The 23,641-nt window shown below is 44.8% G+C and overlaps 1 protein-coding gene across 1 annotated transcript in view; it reads right to left on the reverse strand.

The window, feature by feature from the left end:
* Positions 1-7,321: 7,321 nt before the first annotated feature.
* LOC146206813 (cholecystokinin receptor type A) overlaps positions 7,322-23,641 on the reverse strand; it is a 67,709-nt gene continuing 51,389 nt past the window's right edge. The window contains exon 2 of the mRNA XM_084587064.1: positions 7,322-9,958. Within this exon, the coding sequence (XP_084443190.1) occupies positions 8,709-9,941 (1,233 nt within the window). The 5' untranslated portion in view covers positions 9,942-9,958 and the 3' untranslated portion in view covers positions 7,322-8,708. The remainder of the gene's footprint in view (positions 9,959-23,641) is intronic.

A 23,641-nucleotide genomic window follows, 5' to 3' on the forward strand; every position in this document is an offset into this window, starting at 1 on the left:
TAGCTGCAGGACTGCTCCTAGATGCCGGTGTGTCTACTGAAATTTTGCGGAAATCAATCAAAAACTCTGCGAGCACCGCAAAACAGGAGCCTGTACAGCCAAGAACAAAGGAGCAAGAACACTTCGTGGAAGTTATTAGCTGCAGATGCTACTGGGTTACTATTCACAGTGCACCCCAGTGCACACACATAGTCACGTTTACCATCGTCATTTTCCAAGCGGTTTTTGACATACAGCTGCTGTCGCTAATCCTGGCTTTGAATGGACATGAAAGAGCCATTGTTTATCGGAGTTAACCCTCATTGACGATCGTGTATCGATGTGAGTGAGTACAAAATGGAAGTTCCGCAAAAGATGCTCTTCCGGCTGGCACGAAGACCGATGTTGCAAGCCAGCCGTTCGCCACTGTCAGCGCACACGTCCGTTGAGATATTTTCAATTACTTCAAAGAGCTCGGTTGTTTTGTTGTGCCTCGTGGTGCCTAAGACTTGATGATTTCGTTAAAAAATTTTCCTGGAACGTACCTGGTGGCGATGACAGATCTCTAAACAACGCCAAGAATAAGGCACAAAACAGAATAAATTAAAACGCCAGCACTGTTTTGCTGTTCCACACATTCAATAGAGCCATATCTTTCACAAAAGAAGCTATTTTTCTGAGCCTAAATAAGTAGGATACGCACTGCCACAACAGGCATTTTATTCTGTAGCAAGATGTGAAAAAGGTTGTAAACATACCTTATGCGGCTACCCTGTTACAATGGTACTTTGAGATGCGTTACACAACACTTCCGCAGCATGGAAGGGACCTCAACCTACTGGACGCCAGCAGTCCTACCAGGGCCCCACATGGCTTTGACACATGTCACCTGCGGCCCACCCTTGGCAACACAGTGAGTACGGTGCGCTCGGAAGCCCACTGGCGCCGCCTAGCACTTTTTATAACAACACTGTTTGCGGCTTTTTGCGCGGTTTTTATACTTAGATTACAATTCAAGACAGCTGTTAGAGCATGCCTAATTTTTTACAAAGTATTGTTGATTACCAGTACAACATTTTGGGCAAGGTGGCCGACGCCACCACCATAACCTCAGCTTACTTCTATAATGGGCACAAACGTACTTAAAGACAGGCATCCGACATGAATGACAGGGGCGTGGACTGCACGCATCTAGAATTACGACACACGGCAAAATATTCGGCAGAGAGAAGGTTGATGGGATTACGATTCTACTTGCACTGGAGGAAGTGAAAAGAAGGCACAAAATGAAGATTACGTTGGCCACTACAAAATTAATACCAAATTTGTACACACAACGTCACTGATTGGCGAATCACTTGCGTTCATAACAAATAAACTATCCAAGCTGTAGCGCACGCAAGACGACGGACTGAGAACGAGAGGACACAAAACTATCATGTCATTTTTTTTTTCTGGCTAAGCCCCAACGCCGTTTTGTTCATAGCTTCCCTTTGTGGAAGCTATTCATCACCAGTTTTCAGACGTAACAGTTCAAAGAGCATTATTTTGGAAAAGGAAAAAAAAAATGAAACAATGTAGAACAGTTATCGCCTCGCTATCTAGCAACCCTGGGCTTGAAGCATGACACAAAGAACAAATCATCTCATTCTCATGAAAAACAAAATAATTTTCTGCTCTTTGACACACGAATGAAGGATCTGTAATAGCTTAGCAAGGATAGGACAACCCACATTCAACTTGTATTGACCAAGGCATAAATGTGTCGAATATATGTCACCAGGTCCTAGCCCGCAGACATTCTGCAATAAGGCAGTCCTGCACTACATAACCACCTCCCGTCCAACCGAGGTTGAATAGTGGCATGTGAAAGCAATCTTTATTTAATCATTACCTAAATTTGCAGCTACGTCAATGCTTAAAATTTATTGATGTAAAATTGATGTAAAATTTAGATAGCATTGAAGTGCCGTTAAATAATTCGACGGCGCTAGATTTTTGCAATATTTGCCCCTACTGCTTGCGCTGCGAAATCCTGAAAAAGGCAGAATGCGTAAGGTTTGGTATGTCACGGAAATAATAGGCGATGCTATCCAATGAACGACATGTGGCCAGTTTGGGGGCACAGAAATGCATTTGGCACAAGGAAGTCTGGCCACCCAGGCTTTCCATATCACACGCAAGGATGTACCCATTTCTACCATGCCATCTTTTATCCCTCCCAGAATGCCTCGGATATGGCTGAGATAAGATAGTGACCTAGCGTTGAAATTTCCTGATAAAAAAAGTGGATCATCCGACGAAGCTCTTTATTCCCCCAGCCAGCCCTTCCTGAGTGAAATAGGACACAAGTATTTGCGCTTTCAATTACGCCTCCCGTTTTTCAGACCATTCACGACATCGCAAGTGACAGAAGCGAACAAGTGCATGATCCTCATCCATAAAGGCGGCATGAGAGCCTTCAATTTACTGCGCAGCGTGAAACAGCGCCATTTGAGGTCTTCTTCCCTATCTAGGGAAGTTGGGCCTACGAGTATGCAGGACAGTGAGCAAACTCTAGACGCGTCCTGGGGTCAAAAACTCCCTGTTAGTGGTTTTTAACACTGTCACATGTATTCTGTGCCATCGTAATTCAGAGCTTCGTTTAGTGGCCACCTTTGACATTATTTATTGACCCTAAGCATCAGACTGCAAAATCATTGTGCGTCTTCTCATTGGAAATTACCTTCCATTTGACTGCGCCATGGAAGCTCTGGCGGAACCTGCGACAACACTTGGCACAGTGGGAAGACATAATGACGGCACACTTCGACATAGTACACACCGTCTGATCCAATACTATAAGTAGTGGAAAGAAGGGCACTAACAGCTTACGCCAGTCGTCTGTTGTGAAAGGCGCCTTTGACGCAACGTGCATTTTTATAGAAATCTATTTCGGGCTCAACTTTGAGTGTTTGGTGCCTGGAAAAAAAACTGGAAGGTTGTCGCCTTTCCATGTTCACAGTAATTGTTTGACCTGGAAAAAAAGGTTAAAATTTAATGCTCTTGGAATGAAAATTTTGATAAATAAGTGCTCTCATTTTCTCAACTAAACAAACCATCAGAAATGGCAGGATCTCAATGTGCTAAATTTTCACCTTCATGGCCTCATAGCCCTCTAACCAAAATCCGCATCCTGTAGGCTACATCTGTAACAGCGGTCAAAGCTTGCATCTTGTATTCTAATTATCTCACTGGTAGTTTTTTCATAAAACGATTCCAGTTTGGAAGAACACATTTATTATGAGGTCACTCCTTAACAAACGTCCCAGAGCTCGACCCTGCTTTTTCGCTTCCATAAAATGGGTGGCCCTTTTATGTCCATGGAATATTCCTTAAAATCTACAGGGCAAGTTTCCACTCATGTGATAGCATCTTCCATTTTTCGTTTGGTTTTGTGGCGTTTAACGTCCCAAAGCGACTCAGGCTATGAGAGACGCCGTAGTGGCGGGCTCCGGAAATTTCGGCCACCTGGGTTCTCTAACGTGCACTGACATCGCACAGCACACGGGCGCCTTGCTTTTCGCCTCCACCGAAAAGCGGCCGCCGTAGCCGGGATTCACATCCTTGGGCGCAGTAGTCGAGCGCAGTAACCACTGCGCCACCCTTGCATTTTTCCGATGACTGCAAAAGTAGGTAATAAAAAAAATCCCATAAAAATGTTTAACTTTTGCGGTTCAAAGCTTTCATGCATAGGAATGTACTTTATCTAAAAGGCAGAAATTCGCGGTGGGTAATTTTTTTTTTCAGTTCCAGCTTACTAATTTTCCTAGAAAAAATTATTGTCACTATTTTAGTCTGCATACAATACAAAATTGTTAGACAGCTCTCCATAACCTGTTTATCTAATTAAAATAATAAATTACAGTAGCGCAAAATAGATTAAGAAAAAAGGCTGCAGTTAAACACTGGTTCTCGTGTTTTGGACCATAAATCACATTAAGCTGTTCGTACTAAACATATAAAATGCGGCCATATAAAATGTGATGCATTGATATCCAGCTATATTAATTTCATGTCGCGATATTTATTAGTCTTTTTGTCTGCGGTGGTGCTCACTATTCTAGCATGTCGTGCGCTTAGACCGACTTGAAGTGACTCGAGAGAGGCCACCTGTGCGCCGGCGCTTCCAAATTCTGTAGTTACAAATTAATGCAGCCCTCATGCAACGAAAGAAGCACTACATTGCAATGGTAGTGCGGACCATACATAAGAAGTGGTACGGTACTAGCTTCAAAAATATTTTGCTCAAGTCAAAAAGTGTCGTTAAAGATTGCTCACTAAATTACAGTAAAATAGGCAGTCAGTCAGAGCGCATTTTGTATCACTGTGAGATAAATATGCACAAAATTTATGACACGGAAATACGGCAAAACGCTCTTTTAAAATTAGGCGTTTTTTTTTTCTTAAACGGGTTCCGTTGTTTTTTAAGCTTTTTAATGAGATAGTTATAATGACGTGCTTAACCATTTCCTAATGCTCATGAAGGCCGCATAGGAGCATTTAAAAATAGTAAAATTATTATTTAAGGTTTGCAATCAGTGAAGTGAGAATTTTCTTAGTGCGAAGTTTTTGCTGAACAACAGAAAAGTACAGTGCACATATATTACAAACAGTTTGGAGCGTAGGATTAGAATATTTGTTTGTAGCAATGTTAATGTGACCTACTTTAAACTCGGGACACGTTTTCATTGCGAGGCAACTGTGGGTATCCCTATATATTATAATATACCTCAGGTGGCAGGCATCGTAATTAAGCTTAACTGAAGGTAGAACAGGCCTACGCGCCTACATGCCGTCATGATGACATTTTATTGAAAAGCTTCTATGAAGAATCAGCCATGGGAAAAACGTACTATACTGTACTCATGGCTGGAGACAAGGCAATGGGTGGATATGACAAGGGCACTAGTAATAGCAAGGTGAGTTACTTTCGCAGTCATGAATACCTTATCCAGCAAAGGGAAAAACCTAGTGGACACGCAATGACGTGGAGACTAAAAAAATGAAATTGACTTTATACTGTGGCATTGTGCAGGATGCACAGGTAATCGGAAAGGTGTGATGCAGTGACCACCAGATGGAAGGAACGGAACAGATTAGCGGTCAGAGTGAAGGTGCTACAGAAAAGATGTTCAGCTTTAACTCGCTATAAAAGCAATGAACGATAATTAATCTCAGAAATATCATTAGTGAGTGCGCAGTATAAGTAGGCGGTAGGATTCCTACAGAGGATAGCGGTAAAAATATTCATTAAGAATCAGGAAAAACCCAACAAACAGGATAGAAATCAGGCAGAGCTATCAGTAGGTGTAAATTGTCCGACATCAGAAAATGCAATATGCACAAATTCCAGCATGCTCTAAAGAATGATGACAGCTTGAAAGCGGCAAAGAGGCAATTAACCATAGCCAAAAATCGGACAAGGCAGGCAATGTGATTAATAATAGGGACAAGATAGTCAAAGCAACCGAGTAGTTTTATACTGACCTATACAGAGTAGTCAGGACAATAATGAGATTGGCAGTAGTGAAAACCAATCAGACGTTCCGCCAGCAACGAAGACCGAGGTTAAGAAATCTTTAGAAGCGATGAAAACAGGGAGCTGGGGGGAGTCAGGTCACTACATATTTGTTGAAGGGCGGTGGGGATATCGTGCAGGAAAACTGGCCACCCTGTGTACACTGCCTCGTGACATCGATGGTACCGGACTCTAAGAAGAGCGCAAAAATTATCTTAATCCATAAGAAACGGAATGATAAGTGATTGAAAACTACGGATAAATCAGCTTCGCTACTCTACCATCGATCCTATACATACTAATCAAGCAGAGGATAGAAAATGCTCGGAATATAAGTCCCTGTAATAACTGCGAAAAAGCATTTGAACCTCAGCAGGCACTGTGAAATCAAGGTGTTGGTGAAAGGAAGGCATATATAATGGCTGCACAGCAAACAGTTCTGCATAAAGAAATCTCCCCAGTACTATTTACAGCTTGCTTAGAGGAATTATTCAGACTTGGAATGGGAGCAGTTAGGCATAAGAGTAGATGGCGAATACCTCAGTAATCTGCGATTTGCTGATGACATTGCCTTGCTAAGTAACTCAAGAGATGAATTGCAAATAATTATTGCTGACCTAGATAGGAAAAGTATAGGTAGGCCTGAAAATCAATATGCAGAAGACTAAGGTAATGTTCAACAGCCTCAGAAAGGAACAGCAGTTTACAATATGTAGCGAAGCACTGAAATTAGTAGGCGAATATGTGTACTTAGGACCGGTAGTAACCGCAGATCCGGACCGCCAAAGGGAAATAACTAGGATAATAAGATTGGGATGGAGAGCATTTGGCAAGCACTCGCAGATTATTATTAGCAGCTTACCGGTATCGCTCAAGAGGAAAGTATACAACAGTTTCATCTTACCTGTACTCGCCCAAGGTGCTGAAACGCAGAGGATAACCAAAAGGGTTCTACTCAAACGGAAGACCACGCAGAGAGCTAAGGAACGGAAAATTATAGTTGTAAGGTTAAGGGATAGGAAGTGTGAAGTGGGTCAGAGAGAAGTCGAGTTATAATGGCATTCTGGTAGAAATCAAGAAGAAGAAAGGAAACCCGATGGTCAATAATGTTAGCGACTTCCCAGGGAAGGGAAGCGTAGCAAGGGAAGGCGGATGGGATTAACGAGTTCAAATGAAAGCAGCTAGCCCTGCAGAGTCCGGCTAATGACGATAACGACAATGATGATGCGTTGATGAGCTTTCGACGAACGTTTGCGTTTAAAGCTTTTCCTGCGCTCTCATGGAGCAACTAAAAGTAGCATAAAAAAAAACATTTTTTTCAAATAACTGTGAATAAACTGCGGAATACTGTAAGATACTTTTTTGTGACCATGGCAGTGGTCCAAGCTTCGGACAGGTAGTAAGTTGTTCCTGCGCTCACAACGAGTGATTAAGACTGCCCGAGAAAAATAATTAGGTATGTTGTTAAATTATTGTGAGGAGACTATGGAATATTTTGAGACATTGTATGAACGTGTTTATAGAAGTGGCCTAAGCTTGCGATGCGCAACAAAATTTTGCTCCTGATATCTGTCCTCCGCTCACCGCAAATAAGTCAGACTGCCCTAAAACAAAAACAAAATAGGGGTCGTGTTTGAAAATTATTAGCAAAGAACTAGAATCCTGCCGAGAGGATATCTGCGTATATATATATATATATATTGATTTGTATAATATTGGCAGACAATATGCGAAAATATTACGTTCAAAAGGTATTTTCCAAAAAATGTTGAAATTTCTGGGTATGAATTTCAATGGGTATCGCATGACCCAACTTTTCCTTTGAAAATGTGAGGGCAAATTACTTTTCGCAGTTCATTAATGAGCCACACTTTTAAGGAAAAGCTCGGAGAAGACCGAGCGCAGGCGTTGTCACGGAACTATCTCATGCTTACGCTATAACGGCTCTTTAAAGAAGTGTTTTAACTGTTTTCATCGCGTTTATACAGAATTCTGAGATGCACACTTGAAATTCCAATCGTTTGAGCGAAAAAAGAATTCGCTGAGTTAAGGTGCCCTGAAAAGACATTTACCATAATATTGTAAATGCAAGAAACTCATAGAGGGGATTTTGCGAGTATCAGTGTAAAATTTGAAAGCTGTGCTTCGACCTTATAATTTATTAATGTGTATTTTTTTTTTCTAACGACCCCCTGATTGACATAAACTGCGCTGTCTGGGTAACACCCTCTCACTTAAAGCCTCTCACTGGGCGCACCCAAGTGACGAGGGGAGCAGGCTGACCTGTTTTCATTATTTTTTCTTACTAGTCGGCATGTATTCAGGGAATTGAGGGAGGAAGAACGTCATTTTTGATTGCTGATACCTTCGGTGCTGGTCAGTGAAGCTAACTCAAGGTGTTTTGCGCTTCGGAGACGCCTGGTGTAACACCAATTGTTCGCGAGGGTTAGTATTTTTTTATAAACTACATCATATTGTGCTGCAGTCAGCACTTCCGAGGTGCCGGCACGCAAGATCGTGCGAGCGTTGCCTGGGGCGCTAAAAACGATAAGCGGTCGCAACAGGAGGCCTGAGCACAATTGGTTCATGATCATACCTTTTGAAGCTTCGCGTTTTCTTTGTTTGTTTGTTTTTTCAGATGCATCAAAATATATCTACGTGGCTCGAGCAGCTGTTGTGAAGAAAGCATTTTGACTGATGCCAGAGACAACAAAAATGCACAGAATAAAGTGAGCGATTCATGTAGCCGAGTCAGGCTTTAGCGCGGACGGTGGCCCGTCAATGCCCTGTCATTTTTCTGCTCTCTCTGAATTTGTAATTCTCCACTTTACCGCCGGTTTCAGGTGGATGGACAGAATTTTTCAATATTTGGGTTCTAAAGGTGCTGAATCAAAATTAAACTGAAGCCAATAAAATTAGCTAGAACGCTGCAACATGGGAAAAGAAGGATTATTTCCCGCAAAATATGTTTCCTGTCCGTGACTGCAATACCTTACCTCGAATGCGATAAAGCTACCATTCACTCAAAGTGCAAAAGCGAGTACCCTCCGCAAGTATACCACATGCCTCGAAAGCACGTGCCAGGACACCAATCGCAACATCGCGGAACACGATGACTATGCTATATGCACGCAAGCGCCTTCAGTCGGCGTTCCAAGGCAAGGAGGCTTCACGCCCTCGAGTTGCTGCGCAGCTTGCCTCCGGAGACGCGCCGCAGCTTCCGGTACTGGCAGGCGTCCACGCTGAAGAGGGTGCTGAGGTGCCACACGCGGAACAGGTAGGGCGTTCCGAGCGTCGGCAGGAAGGCGATGAGCACGGCGAACGCGAACGACAGGTCGAAGTGCACGCTATGCTCCGGGCCCTCGTGCACCACGTGCACAATGAGGCGGAGTACGTTGAGCGGCAGCAGGCACACGGCGTACACTGTAACCATCATCATGACGGTGTTCTGGGTTCGACGCTCCTTCATCCAGTCCACAGAGTCCTCGGGCGAGCGCGACGACTCCTTGTAGAAGGTGGCGGAAGATCGAGAGGAGCGAGAGTCCCGCGTCGGGAATGCGGAACACGACTCAGGCACCATGGAGGACGCGACAGAGCAGACGGACGCATCTTCGCCGTTGCTCTCGCGCCGGGCGCGCAGGGCGAGCGACTGCGACGTCTCCTGGGCTTTGATCTCGACGCTGACTTTGACATGCAGGTAGATGACCAGAGCGACCGGCAATGCGTACAAGACGATAAAAAGGCCGCGAATGTACTCCTCGATGTTCTCTGTCAAGTTTATGGCGCAGATGCCGGTTCCTCGGAACTGGTGGCCCAAATACTGCTGCAAGTCGAGGAACTTGGTGTAGGCGGCGTAGGGCAGCGTTAAAATTCCGCCCACCAGGCATACGCCCAGAAGGCAGAGCAGGGGCGGTATCTGGCGCTTCATTGGGTTCATGGCGTACCGGTATCGGTCACAGGCGATTGCCACGAATGTGAGGAGGGTCAGGTAGAATGGAAAGTCCTGAACAATGGGCGACGCAAAGCACAGGAAGCTCCCAAAGACCCAGTTGTGCAGGAACAGCGTGACGAGAGATATGGGCATCACGACGAGCAGCTTGAAAATGTCATTGAGAGCGTTTGCGAAAAGGTACACACATACAGTCTCTCGTGGCCGTTTCTCGCGGTAAATGTGCAACACCATCCAGCAGTTAGCGATGAGAGACGACACAAAGAGGGACCCGTACAGCACCAGGAACAGGGGATAAGACGAACGAAAGGTGCGCCGCAATTGAGGCTTGGTAAATTCTGATGTGTCGTTCTGAAACTTGAGCATGAAGTGCATGATGTAGCCGATGTATTTGTCTGGAATTTGTTGAATGTTTAGCTCGTTGGCAGGTTCATCAGCGCTTGAATTGGCCATCTTCAAAGAACAGCAGCCTGAAAAAAAAAATAAACAAGATTGGATGCCTTGGTCACTCGCAATTTCCCTCACGGCCAAAATTATACAATTATGACAAAAATATTTAAGAACTATGAAGTTCGCCAAGTTATGACCATTGCATTCATACATGTCAGCAAATCTCATATCATGCATTAAGGCAACTTTTTATATACCATTCACTTCCTGCGCGTGCGTACAGTCCGTGCACACTTTTGCAGCAATTGTGGATCAATGATCAAAGCATTTATTCGCGATTTTTGATGCCTAATTCATGAAAGGCACAAAGAAAACAGAAAAGAGGGTTGTGAGCAACCCAAAATAAACGGCAAATTATCACGTACACACCACCATATGATGTTCATGTCGCAAACCGTTTAAAGATAGATCTGAACAATTCAGCTTGGCCACTTCCCTCAAGTATGAATCCCCGTGGGGCATGAAGAACATGCACTGTGGTTGCGCTTCACCTTGATGTCACCATTTGCAGTGTAAGCTGAGTTCATAGTGCAGGTTTCAGTTTTCTTGAAATAAAGTAGAAAGTTCAGCACTCTGTCTTATCTCTTTTTTTCCTGATTGTGTACGCGCTGCAGATACAAATGAGTCTTGAAATTGCATATGCATTACGTTCAGAGCATATCACTGGGCTGGAAGAGTATCGCGAATGGCGCAACAACTTTTCATCAAGGCGGGAGAGCAGCAAACTAGAGAAAATCCTTCAAAACTGATCAATTTTAAAGGAAACTTAAGTAAGGAGAAAGTCGTATTCTTCTTTTAAAAAAGTGACCTTTAAAGCTGTGTCTATTATTTCACCTAGGTACAATATTCTGTGGCAGGAGGATGGGGGTTTGGTGTGCTTCCTGCGCCAATCGTCACAACTATCACTATAAATATATAGTGTTTAGCGCGAAACTCATGACCACGCTGGAGAGCTTTTGACGTGTCTGTAGCGTCTCTAGATGGGCACAACCGATTTTTTTCAACTTAAAACCTCCGAAAAAACACACGCGCCGCGGGAGAGACCGCCTTATTTTGCATTTCTAGTTCTAAGCAGGGGAAGCGTGGCAATCTCAGAGGAACTTTGCTCTCTGAATAATTAATTGCTATTTCTTCAGGTTATTCGAAAGAGCTATTTTCGGATGAGCTATGCAACTCGCAAAAAACTGAGTTTTAGCAAGGTCAATGTACAACTGGTCGCGCAACTTGGAAGAAAACGCGTGCAGCTGCCTACTGCCAGCGGCATCAACTCGATGATGAGGGCTCCTGCGAACTGTGAGGCAAATTACTAGCGCACAGAAAATAACATCTGCCAGAACTGCAAAGAACTAGAAAGTAAACATAATATTCTCGCTCAGGAATGAATGCAGTTTTTGTTTCTTGCGTAAGAAAAAACGTGTCACATTTTTAATAATATTTTAACTTGTTTCTAACGGCCTCTCTCGGCCACTTATCCGCTGCGTAGTTGCCCAAAGCTCAGATTATAGATATGGTTCAGACTAGTTCAGACCAAAGCTTTTTTCATCCGCGGAATGGGTGCGTCGTCGGCCCCGGTTCAACGTTCATCGTTGCGTGCTGCGTACAGAGTGGGCTATCTGTAAGAAACAGTCAGTATTTCATTCTGCTGGTTTTGGTAGAGCTTTACAGCAAGGCGAAGACTGTCTGTGCTCAATGAGAAACTGATTGCCGCTGCATGTGCGCATTTCCGGACGATGGGACAATGCTGCGTCACAGCTCGGCGGCTCGGCTGGGCCTCCCAGGCACGTCGTAAAAGTGGTGGCTTGTTTTACGGATACACGTCTGCATGAGCGGCGTATCGCTGCATGTTTTAATTGAACGGTGAAGGTGAGATTTTATTGCCCCCAAGACGCGTGTCGCATTGCTCAAAGCCTTCCGTTCCGCTCCCTTTGCTGCCTGTTTAGCTTACTGCGTCGTATTACCGCACCAACGTTCGCTGAATGTGCTTTAGCTGTTATCACAGGGATGTTCCTATTGTCAATGGGATCTTTCTCATGAACATGTTAAATGCTTAAGTTGTAAATTTGTAACCTCACATTGACTCCTTTCAGTGGCAAATGAAGCGCGAGTAAAATATGGGAATCCTGAACAGGGCGAGATTTATTGGAGCGAAGCTATATCGTAGATATTTTCACTTCTCAGACGCATTAACTTCTAAATACTAGCAATCCCAATTTTAATTGCTTACCTAAGCTCTTACAGGTTGGCGTTCCAGCGCTAGCGTTAGTTATTCCGTTCGTTTGTTTTTGTTGTTCTTTGGCGCTGATATGTACTTTGTTTGTTATCAAGATCTTTTACCGTTTTATAATCTCACCGCGTCTCGTTTGGAGACCTACGCTCAGGTCATTTTGTTATCACGAGGATTTCATGAAGACCGTGACGAATGAGCGGTGGTCGCTTTCCTAAAGATTTCATTGTCATGAAGCGTCTATGTAAGTAATCGTGAATTAATAAAGCCTGGCTTTCTATGCAGCACAGCTTCACTCATTTATGCCCTTAGTGAAATCCCTCAAGCCATGTGATTCTATCCACGTGCTTGCCGAATTCACTTGAAGGCCCTTGTTCACAAACATGCCCGAAGAAATAAGCCCCAGAATGCGTTTACATGACGCGCGACGAAAGACTAGGCTAACGACGACGGAGGCAGAACGATGCTATGATAAGGTGGTTAAAGATGCCGTAACATTTCAGTTAACGTAAAACTTGACAGTAGAAATCCATGTCAAGTAAAGTTGGCTGAACAGTTACGGTGTCCATTTTTCTGCCTTATCCGAGCATCGTTCTGCCTCCGTCGTTGTTGGCCTTGTTTTTCGTGCATAAGTAAAAAGACAATCAAATTCCCCGCCAAAAGTACTTCACTGGGACGTCGCAAGCAACGTCACGTGTTTGTTGTGCCTCACAGTTCGCAGGGGGCGCTGGGAAACTAAAGCCTCGCTCAGAGTCGACACGCAGGCTTCTATGGGAGTTGCGCTACCATTTGTTCTTCTACCATGGTTTTAGTGTCTACGAAAATTAGGCCAATTTTGACAGCAACTGCCAGCATGTATATTACAGAATATAAAATTGCGATTTCCCTTTTGTCAAGAAAGCCAGAATGTGGTGACAGTAGTCATCTGATATGTTTTTACAGAGCGGTAGCGAGCTTGAAAACCTTCAGTATTCATTTCTCTCGGGTTCAATCTTGAACGCGACGACCACATCTCGATGGAAGCGATACTGTCAAGACCCCAGCCGTATACTGCGCAGTGCAATGAACGTTAAATAAAACAAGGTGATCGAAGTTATTTTGGGGCGTTAAACTTGGTAGACACGCCACATGGCAACCTTTCATTGATAAGCTTACTTATAGTATTTGTCAGTCCAAGGAATGGATGGATTTGCAAGGAATGGATGAGTGCACCATCTTCAGCAATTAAGAAAGCAGTATCTGTCATATGCTCTTCATACTTTAGAAGAAGAATGATTATCTTTTCAATGGTTCTGAAGGACCGATTTTTTATATAGAATTCTTTTACATGTCGACTACCTTGGTACCATGAAGCAACAGCACTACGTTCTGTTTTCTTTCATTTCTGTGCTGCGCGCAATACAAAACCAGAGGATGACAGCGAGAAACCCAGCCGGAGCGGAATGGGAGCATGTCGCGCCCCTTGCGGCGGCGGAAACAGTTATTCAAGGAGAAACGCTCACATTGCGTCTGGAATATTGGGCAGTGTGAAGACCGGCGCCGGGCTTTTGCGATGACAGGAACCGACTTCCGCGAGAGGGCGCGACGTGCAACAGGGGTGCCACGTTCGCCGCTCGGCGCGTAGTGGCCGCGGGGATAGCGGGGGTACAGATGAGGGTCGTGGTTCTCTTTGGAGCTATTTTCACACGCTACGCAATTGGTGCGATATTTAATAAAGAGGCTACTTATTACAAGTGCTTAAACTCATCCCTGCCATTGCTTTACGTTAATCTGGAGACGCCTTGCTCGCTTGGGTAGTCCTACGGAGCAGCGCGCGATGTTTGAATCGCTATTTGAAAACTCTCAACATTTCTTCTTCCTGCGGACAGCCAGAAATCATTCAGATGAGCAATTTGTACTTAATGCTTCCAACGAAGCGTGGTGCTCTGCATTCGTTCTTCTAGTAAGGGAATAAAGGCTACTGCCGAGGAGCACTACTAACACGCGGAGAAAAACAGTATACATACGAAGCAAAGCTTGTGCTACCTAAGGCCTCTTTAGGAACACCTTATTTTTTTACGAGCCTTATTTACGAACATATTTTTCATCTTGTGCGTATTAATGCATAACAACGTTTATCTTGAATCGCCAGTAATCTGTAATATATCTCTTTAATCGTTGTCCTTTATGTACCCTAATCACCACTTACAGAAATGACAAATACAGTGTGCGAAAATTTACAGGACTGCGGTTACCGGCAAAAAAAAAAAAAGAGAGAGAGAGCGTATACACGACTCAAGCATTTATTTTTTGTTCGTGATTAACAAATACATATATCGCGGACATTTGTTTACGTGCCGCTCACCAAAGGGTGAACCAGCTGTTTAGATGAAAAAAAAAAAAGTCAAGTACAGTTAGGGCAATACTTTAGATAAGATATGAAAAATTAAACCTGTCACATCGTTTACGAGGGAACACGCTCATATATTGGGCACTTGAGTGCGGACGCTTTACTGGCATCAAATTGTACTGAGCAAAAAAAAAAGCGCTTATAATTGCGCCTCGTATTGGCAGGTATGATACAGTTCTTGGCGCGCACCGAGAGAAGAAAAATGCGAAAATGATGACGAGCACCTAATGCGCATGCAATTATTATAAGGCCGAATTCAAATGCGGACATTAATGCCTGTTTATTCTTCGAGTGTGTGGTATGAAATGTGAGTAATCGACTGGATATACTCGCCAACTACTGCTTGCCAGACTACAGTCGGGCTACTTGCCGCGGCTACGTTTTTGCAGAAGTAATTAGGCTATAATTGTTAACAAGGTTGATATTACACGTGGAATACTTCCAAGGGAATTCAATTATTTTCCCTTTGAGAACTCTTGTCGTGGTTCGCTTACTTCGCAAAGAGCGAAGCCGCAAAATCACATGAAATTTCATTACTTCAAGTGTGAGCTTTGTGGTGCTCCAGGTAGGTAAAATTTTTGAACTTCCACATTTTACAGGAAGGTTGAAAAATCTATAGTGCAAAGGCGTCCAAAAGGACCGTACACCCGAGCCAAAGTTTTGGGTAAATGTCCACCTAGCTTCGAGCCTATGGCGCAGTTTTTGTTCGTGGCGAGAAACCGTGCCGGCCTCACAACCTCTCTTTCGCAGAAGGATGATCTAGCGGAAGCGAATTAGGCGTTTACTATAGCCTCTGCATCCTCTATTTTCCGTCGTTCTTTCTTTTTCAAATTTTTTTTTTTTTTCATTTCGTATGTACACCAAAACAGGACTAGAGAGGTCTTCTGAGGGCAATGACTTTCATATTACCGGTTGCTTAAGCACGCAGAATAAAAGCTACCTAGACTTTTTTTGGAACAATTAAGTCATTGTCAAACTATGTGCATTGAGATTAAATGTCTTAAGCATAGCGCGCATCTCTCGGTATTTAAAGCTACCCGTTACAACAATGTTCCAGCTTATGGAAAGAAAAGAAAATGGTTTGTTCTTACATTAGTGTACAGTTTTACAGTTGACTCTTAAATTTCGACGCTTATATCTTTATGCGCGTTCGATTGCAGCCTGTTTGTGCACTACTTTCCTCTTCCCAGGCCTGCATTTGGTTTTTTCCTCTTTTTTTATTGTCTTTCATATAACTCCATTTTTCTTCGTTTTTTCTCCGTCGTGCGTCTGCCGTGCCGCACGAAAATTGCAAACCTTTGTTCACATTCGCGGTCGCTCTTTTCACGGCGCTGCGTGCCTTCCACCAACCCCTTTCTCCCTCCCTGGTAGGCGACACGTCTCTTCTTTTTTTTTTTCCTGTGAAACCTTTACTTCCCACTTCTTCCACCTTTCCTGGTCCACTGTGTTCCGTTATTCAGTAGCCCTTTACCTGGAGTGGTGTCGTTAGTTTTTCATGTCCTTACTATGTATACCTCCATGCGGGGTAGTCCACATTTAATTCATTCGAACTGAATACCGACTTCTCTTGTGGCTTCAGGTGACGTAGTGTAGTAGACCGCATAGTTTGCGCGTGAAACAATGGAATATACCATTTTGGACTGTTTTGGTAATGGGGTCACTGTGGCCAGCGCTCGAACGCACGTGTTACATATTTGACTTTTTCATACGTCCTGTTTCCACACTGCCCTCTTTTCAAAACGAGTACATTTCTGGACGTCATTTGGGTGCATTAGGAATGCTAAAGCGAGCTGTACGACGAGTGAAGCGTGCTGTGCGAGTCTGAATTTGTACGCCCTCTCCAAGCTGCTTTCTTCAAAGCCCAACTCCTGTCATGTTGCTTCCCCGAGGTGTTGCCGACGGCCAAAATGGAAAATAAATTAGGTGATTGCTAACAGTACTGAGCCTGTTAACCCACATATTTGTAAAATCTTGCCGCGAATAGGTCGAGGCGACGCACAAGTAAACAAGAACGTACAGTGCGCGCGGTATCCACCCTGCTGCACAGCTCGCATATGCGGGCGCCCGGACGGCTGACACACCAGTTGCTGGTGGCGCCCTCTGCGCTGCGGCGCCTCCGTCATCGCAAAAGCGGCCCCCCGCTCCCATGCATTTCGCGGTGCGGTCGACACACTGCCCAATCTTCCTTGAGAACATGGAGGAAGGAAAAAAAAGGAAAACAAAGGAAAAAAAGGAAAAAAAACGTTTTTTCTTCATGCTTGAGAAGCCGTCGGAGCGCGCTCTCCCTCGAGATCGGCCGTGGTATCAGGTCTGTAGTTCCCGTAGCTGCCGCATCGATCGCATGATGGCGCCACCGAAGAATTTGACTCGTCCTTGAAAGCTCTCTCTCAACCAGGGTATGGCGGGCTTTTCGCCGCAAGGAGAACAGTGGGCTTCGTGCGTTGACCAACCGAAATAGATGCGCACAAACGAAATCGAAAGCGTATCCGCGATATACCCTCTCAGGTCAAGAACGAGGTTTCTATTTTAACTGCTCGCCGAGGTAGTTGTGGCAACTGGAAGCGAAAAGAGTTTTGTGACACATAAGCAAGGAAGAAGAAGCGGGCAGTGGCGCGGGTAGGAGTGCTTGCGCTAGGCTCGCTAACATTTTCATTAAATGTCATCTCATAGCCATCGAGCATCATCTCTCTGTTATCCTGTGTTCACCGGCTTGCCGCATCGTAACAATGTCATGAGAAGCGAAAGGAGCCAAAAGGACGGCAGTTCGGAATGCGCGGTGCGTGTTTTTGGCTTCACGCACGCACCCGACCCCGTGCCACCTCCGCGGAGTTCGTTAACGTCTGCTTAAATAATGAAAGTGTAGTCCGTTTCGTGCCTTCGTTTACAACAGGAGAACTCAACAGACCTCAAAAGAATTGTCGGCCACACTTTGGAAGTGACTAAGGTAACGACTTTCAGCGCGGGATGTTTTACAGCAGCAGCTATGGAATGCATCGGTAACTGCAAAAAGTTTGGTTTGTGGGGTTTAACGTCCCAAAGAGATTCAGGCTATGAGGGACGCCGTAGTGGAGGGCTCCGTAAATTTCGACCACCTGGGGTTCTTTAACGTGCACTGACATCGCACAGCACACGGACGCCTTGCTTTTTCGCCTCCATAGAAAAGTGGCCTCCGAGGCCGGGATCCGATCCCGTATCCTTGGGAAGATTAGTCGAGCGCCGTAACCACTGCGATACCCCGGCAGGGGTTATTGTGAAAGAAGCGTTTTAGAGCCTTAGCTCTATTCTGCGACTCCCAAGGTGTTTGATTTTAGACCGAGAGACATCGTAGTAAAGAGCTCCAAAAGTTTTGACCGTCTGCGGTCTTTGAACGTACACTGAACATGTGACTAGGCGGGCGCTTGGTTGCTCTCCGTGGATAAGGTATGTCCCTATCTCGGAGCAGGCTGATGCGTAGCAATGTTTGGCAGAGTTTCCAACGGGATAAATCTCCGCTGTTCTTCTCCCAAGAAAATCTTGCTGTACAGCAAGCAGATTGTCAAGAATCTGCTGAAACTGGCCTCCTGCTCTACTTCATTGATAGCTAAGTGTTTCTCTTCCCACAAGCGATAGTTTCAGAAGGTGTCTTTAAAGCAAGGGACTGTAAGATAATAGGTGGATAACCTTTAACGCCTTATAACGCAGCCCTTAGCGCCTGTTATCGCATCTTCCGTCGTCGACGGGGTGACCAGTGCGCAGCTGTAGATGTCACATTTGGCACTGGCCGACTTGAGACGCAGGAATCTTCTCTGCCTTCCGCAACCCACCATGAGCATCCGGAGCACAAAGTTCATTGGCAGTCTGATCAATTGTAGGATGCCGAGGGGCCTCTCAAAGCTATCGCATAAAGACGAAGCTTAAGGGTACCTGTGATAGGGTGTCCCAGGTAGCCACCCTATTGGAAGTGACAAAGACCACCCTTGAGCAGGAAATTCTGCTTGTCTTCGGGTAACCTTACATGGCTGTACGGAACATTAACGTCTCGCTCAGTGTGAAGAATGGCAGGGATCCTGAGGTACCCTTCACCAATCGCATACCACCCTTAAGCGAAGCTTAAGAGTCCTTTTTTGCACACTCAGAAAAAAAAATATCTGGTAGAAAAACGCAAAACCTGAGACAGAAAAAACCAGACCAGCTTCACATGCATGTTACATAGAACTTTGTCGCCTTGCCTACCATGCCTTTGCTTGGAGGGAGTTTTTTGTCTCACTTTCTGTATCGGAGACACTGTCTCAGTTCTGAAAGGCACCAATATCAAGCGGTCGAGGCATGTCGAAAAAAAACTGTTCGTTATCTTTGTTGAATGCGCATTATAAACTACTTGCAAAGGCCCTTTTTTGCCACTACAGCCTGTGGAAATTAACTGAATAGATTCACGCCAAGCCTACGGAATTTGGGGTTGTAGTATGCCAACGCCAGATGTCCCGCGGTCGATGCTGAAGGCAGTAACACATGACACCAAGAAAGCTGTTTCGTTCATTTGGACGTGGAATGTTTAACGTCACATTTTTTGCTTTGCAAGCTGATTATGAGCAAACTTGTTTATGCATTGCGTGGTCACGTACGGCTATGTAACAAACGTTTCACTGCTAGAACCAAGAGCTTGCCTAGCTTATTTTCTCTAAATCACCTCTCCTGCAAAACTTCCTGCTACCGCCTTTGTAATTCGCCTCTAAATCTCAAACTCGTAACCAACTATATATTTTCAAAAAGAAGCTACCTTGCGAATTTATAATTTTGACCTATGCATACGACATAGCCCCCTTAGGTACTATTAAAAAACGTCCCTGATATATAAAACACAGGTTTGGATGGCCTGGGGAGCGCTTCATGCTTCTTCACCAACGATCTGCAGCAACTTATCAGTTGCAAAGCTTTGCTACATCTGCTGCATGGCGCAAGGAAGCAAGTATCTGATTAGTATGGCCTTGTGCACTTTTTCCAATCAAATTGTTTCGGCACTTTTATTTTCAGAACGGCAACCCGCCTCTTCCTGTCAGCGGGGCTAAACAGTCTAAGCACTCACGTGAGGAACATATCTGCGAATACATTCGATTTCCGCACTCTTCGCTTTTACTTAGAACACGTGTATACGACATCTCCAAAGTTAATGGCAAAGGTCGTGATCTGTCATTTCTGTACTCAAATACCTGCAGCCTCGACTAGCCTTTATTGACACCGGTGCGTTAATGCGACCACAGCGGGTGCCACTGCCAAAAACGTTTCTCGGACTTGAATCGTAAAATTTCTCTAAGGCAGGGTTCAGACGAGAGTAACGCGGATGGCCAGCCTCCTCAAGGGTCACGTGACAAGGTGTTCGCAAGTGCGTCTCACGTCTAGTATCTACAAAACACAGCGAACCGCAGCGTCATCTCGCCGCACTTGGGGCTTCTAAACTATGCTGCTGAGGTTCTCCGCATAATGCCGAGGGGAAGTCTTGTCTCGCTGCATTGGCTGCGGCCCTTGAAGCCTTATTATAGATCGATTTACCGAGAGCAAGCAAGAGTTGATGAAAATACTCTCTAACCAGATTCGTTGCGCCAGACCATTGTTGCCAGTACCAAGTGGACTGTGTATTAGCACGCTTCATGAATAGCAGAGCTCCCTTGCACGTCACTATATTGTGATTTGAGACACTTAAATACCTTTAGTAGCGTCCCTTTTAGTTGTAATGCCATCGGCACAGCAATGCATGTTTCTTGGGCTGCACAAACAAATCGCAAGATGATTGCCGAGAGCGTATGCGGGAAGCATGCAACGACAGTCCAAGTGTGGTTGTGATATGTTTCACCTTTACCGCTTTCCAGTCCATCCTGGTTTAATTAGTTTATGAACATTTTGTGTAAACTAGATCGACTTAGTACCAATGACGGACTTACGAATATGATGCCCATTTTACTTCATCCGCTGTAGGAAACACGCACACGCCGGGCAGGCCGTGCCTCCCGCAAGTCCTCCACGCCAATAAAACGTACTGTGGATCTCTTCCGCCAGCGGAAAAAACAGTAAACAATAGGCCTATAGCAAAACAAAAATATTTCTTACGGATCTCTGACCCATACCGTGTTGCCAATAATTGCAATACAAACAAGTTTCTCAACACAGCCAGCTGCCGGTGGCGCGGTGCGCGGCTCATCGTCTGCGCGCTGGCTCCGCTGCTAAGACGTCACCGAAATTTACATCTTTATTTTACTGCTACAATGGGATCGGCAGTAAGACAGTTCCACGAGAGACCATTTACTCTAGCGCTGAGCAATTACAAAGCGCCGTAGAATATGTCTTTGATGTGAAACAATTTAGTAGCGCTCGGTGATAGGATGGATGGATGGAATATAGGAGCGTCCCCTTTGAAACGAGGTGGTAGCAGTAGCTATCATGCTCATTTTTCTCCCTATATCTTAATTGTTGATTTAGATTGGTTACCTAAACCATCATTCTATTTAATAAATTTTTGTTTCTACATTACTAACATTATGTCACTTCTCTGCTGTTAAGCCACCAATCTTCCAGTCGTTTTTTGCTAGTTTCCACCACGGGTTTATTCCCTCGGCCACTGGTATCTCTAAACCCCAGAGCTACAGGAACAGTGATTGCGCCTGCATCGACTTCCGGATGGATACCATTACATTCGATTATAATATGGTCAATTGTTTCACTGGCGTTACCACATACAGCACATGCGTCATCTATACTGTCAAATTTCTTTTTGTAGCTGCGTGTTCTAAGGCACCCTGATCTAGCTTCAAAAAATAGGGCACTGCCTCTTGAGTTATCAAAGAAATCTTCCTTCCTGATCTGCATTTTCCACTTTCGGTACAATTCCACACTCTGTTTCTTTTCCATCGAATTTATCCAATTTTTCAGTTCAGTTCAGTCGTTCAGTCGTTCAGACGTGTCCGACTCTGCGTGACCCTATGGACCATGTCACGCCACGCTTTCCGGTCTCTCACCATCTTCCTAACATCACATAACTTCATCTGCAGTGCCTCGAGGATGCCATCTAACCATCGCGTTCGCTGCCTACCCCTTCTCCAGCGACCCTCAACCTTTCCCAACATCAAATCTTTCTCCAGCGACTCCTCTCTTTTCATTAGATGACCAAAGTAGCTAAGCTTTATCTTTAGAATTTGACCCTCCAATGAGCAGTCAGGGTTTATGGTCGACAATATCGACTGATTTGATCTTCTGGCAGTCAAAGCAACTCTCAAGAGTCTTCGCCAGCACCACAATTCAAACGCGTCAATTCTTCGGCGGTCAGCCTTTTTCACAGTCCAACTCTCGCATCCATACATCACAACTGGAAAGACCATAGCACGAGTTATACGGATCTTGGTTGGCAGACTAATGTCTCTGCTCTTTACTAGGCGGTCAAGACTAACCATTGCTCTCTTTCCCAGAAGCAGGCGTCTCCTAATTTCATGGCTGCAGTCTCCTTGCGAGGTAATCTTGGAGCCCAAGAAGAGAAAATCTGTCACAGCTTCCACTTCTTGTCCATTGATGCTCCAGGACTTGATAGGGCAAGACGCCATGATCTTTGTCTTTTTAATGTTCAGTTTAAGCCCAAACTTCTCACTCTCTTCTTGTACGAGCATCAGAAGTCTCTTGAGTTCCACTTCACTTTCTGCCATTAAAGTGGTATCATCCGCATATTTAAAGTTGTTGATACGTTTTCCAGCAATCTTCACTCCAGCTGAAGACTCGTCCAGACCGGCCTTCCTCATGATGCACTCTGCATATAGGTTAAATAGGCAGGGCGACAGTATGCAGCCTTGCCTCACTCCTTTCTCAATCGGAAACCAATCAGTAAGACCATGCCCAGTTTTGACTGTGGCCTCTTGCCCTTCATACAGGTTCCTGAGGAAACAGATGAGGTGAATTGGAACTCCCATCTCTTGGAGAGCTTGCCACAATCTGCTGTGATCTACGCAGTCAAACGCTTTCGCATAATCAATAAAGCAGAAGTAGATGGGTTTCTGGAACTCTCTTGCTTTTTCCATGATCCAGCGAAGGTTGGCAATTTGCTCTCTAGTTCCTCTGCCCTTGCGAAACCCAGCTTGCACGTCCGGAAGCTCCCGATCCACATACTGCTGCAGCCTACCTTGCAGGATTTTCAACATCACCTTGCTAGCATGCGAAATAAGCGCGATCGTGCGGTAGTTGGAACAATCTTTGGCACTGCCTTTCTTTGGAATGGGGATGTAAACTGACCTCCTCCAATCCTGTGGCCACTGTAGGGTTGTCCAAATCTTGACATAACGTATCCAGAATGTTAACAGCGTCATGGTTGAGGTTTTGAAGCAACTCAGCTGGATTGCCATCAATTCCGCCAGCTGGCTAAGGCCCATTCAACTTCACTCTTCAGGATGCCCGGCTCGAGATCAGTAATCACAACCGCCTTATGTTGGGTTTGCACATTCGGGTCCTTCTCGTACAGTTCTTCTGTGTATTCCTGCCACCTCTTCTTTATCTCTGAGGCTTCAGTGAGGTCCTTGCCTCGTTTGTCCTTTATCACGCCCAGCTTAGCACAGTAGCTTCCTTTGATATCTTTGATTGTCTTATACAGAGCTCTTGTGTTCCTTAATTGGCTGTTGTCCTCAACGGCTTGGCACGGGATGTTCAGGAAGGCATTCTTATCTTTCCTTGCTATTTTCTGAAAATCCGCTTTGAGAACATTGTATCTTTTTCTTTCCCCCATAACTTTTGCCATCCTAATTTCCTCAGCTATTTGCAAAGCCTCTTCAGATAAACAGTTTGCTTTCTTGCATTTCTTTTGCTTTGGAACTACCTTAGTAGCAACTTCTTGTATTATATCACGAACATCAGTCCACATCTCTTCGGGCTCTCTGTCTCCTAGATTTAATTCTTGAAATCGATTCCTCACTTCCACAGCATATTCTAATGGAATTTGATCCAGATCATACCTGAAAGGCCTACTAGTTTTCTGCGTTTTCCTCAATCGAAGCTTAATTTTGGCAGCAAGAAGCTGATGATCGGTGCCACAATCGGCCCCAGGCCTTGTTTTTACTGCTTGTATAGCGCTTCTCCATCTCTGCC

The sequence above is a fragment of the Amblyomma maculatum genome, chromosome 1 (assembly GCF_055883805.1).
Source record: "Amblyomma maculatum isolate TAMU_Amacu chromosome 1, ASM5588380v1, whole genome shotgun sequence".
NCBI lineage: Eukaryota > Metazoa > Arthropoda > Arachnida > Ixodida > Ixodidae > Amblyomma > Amblyomma maculatum.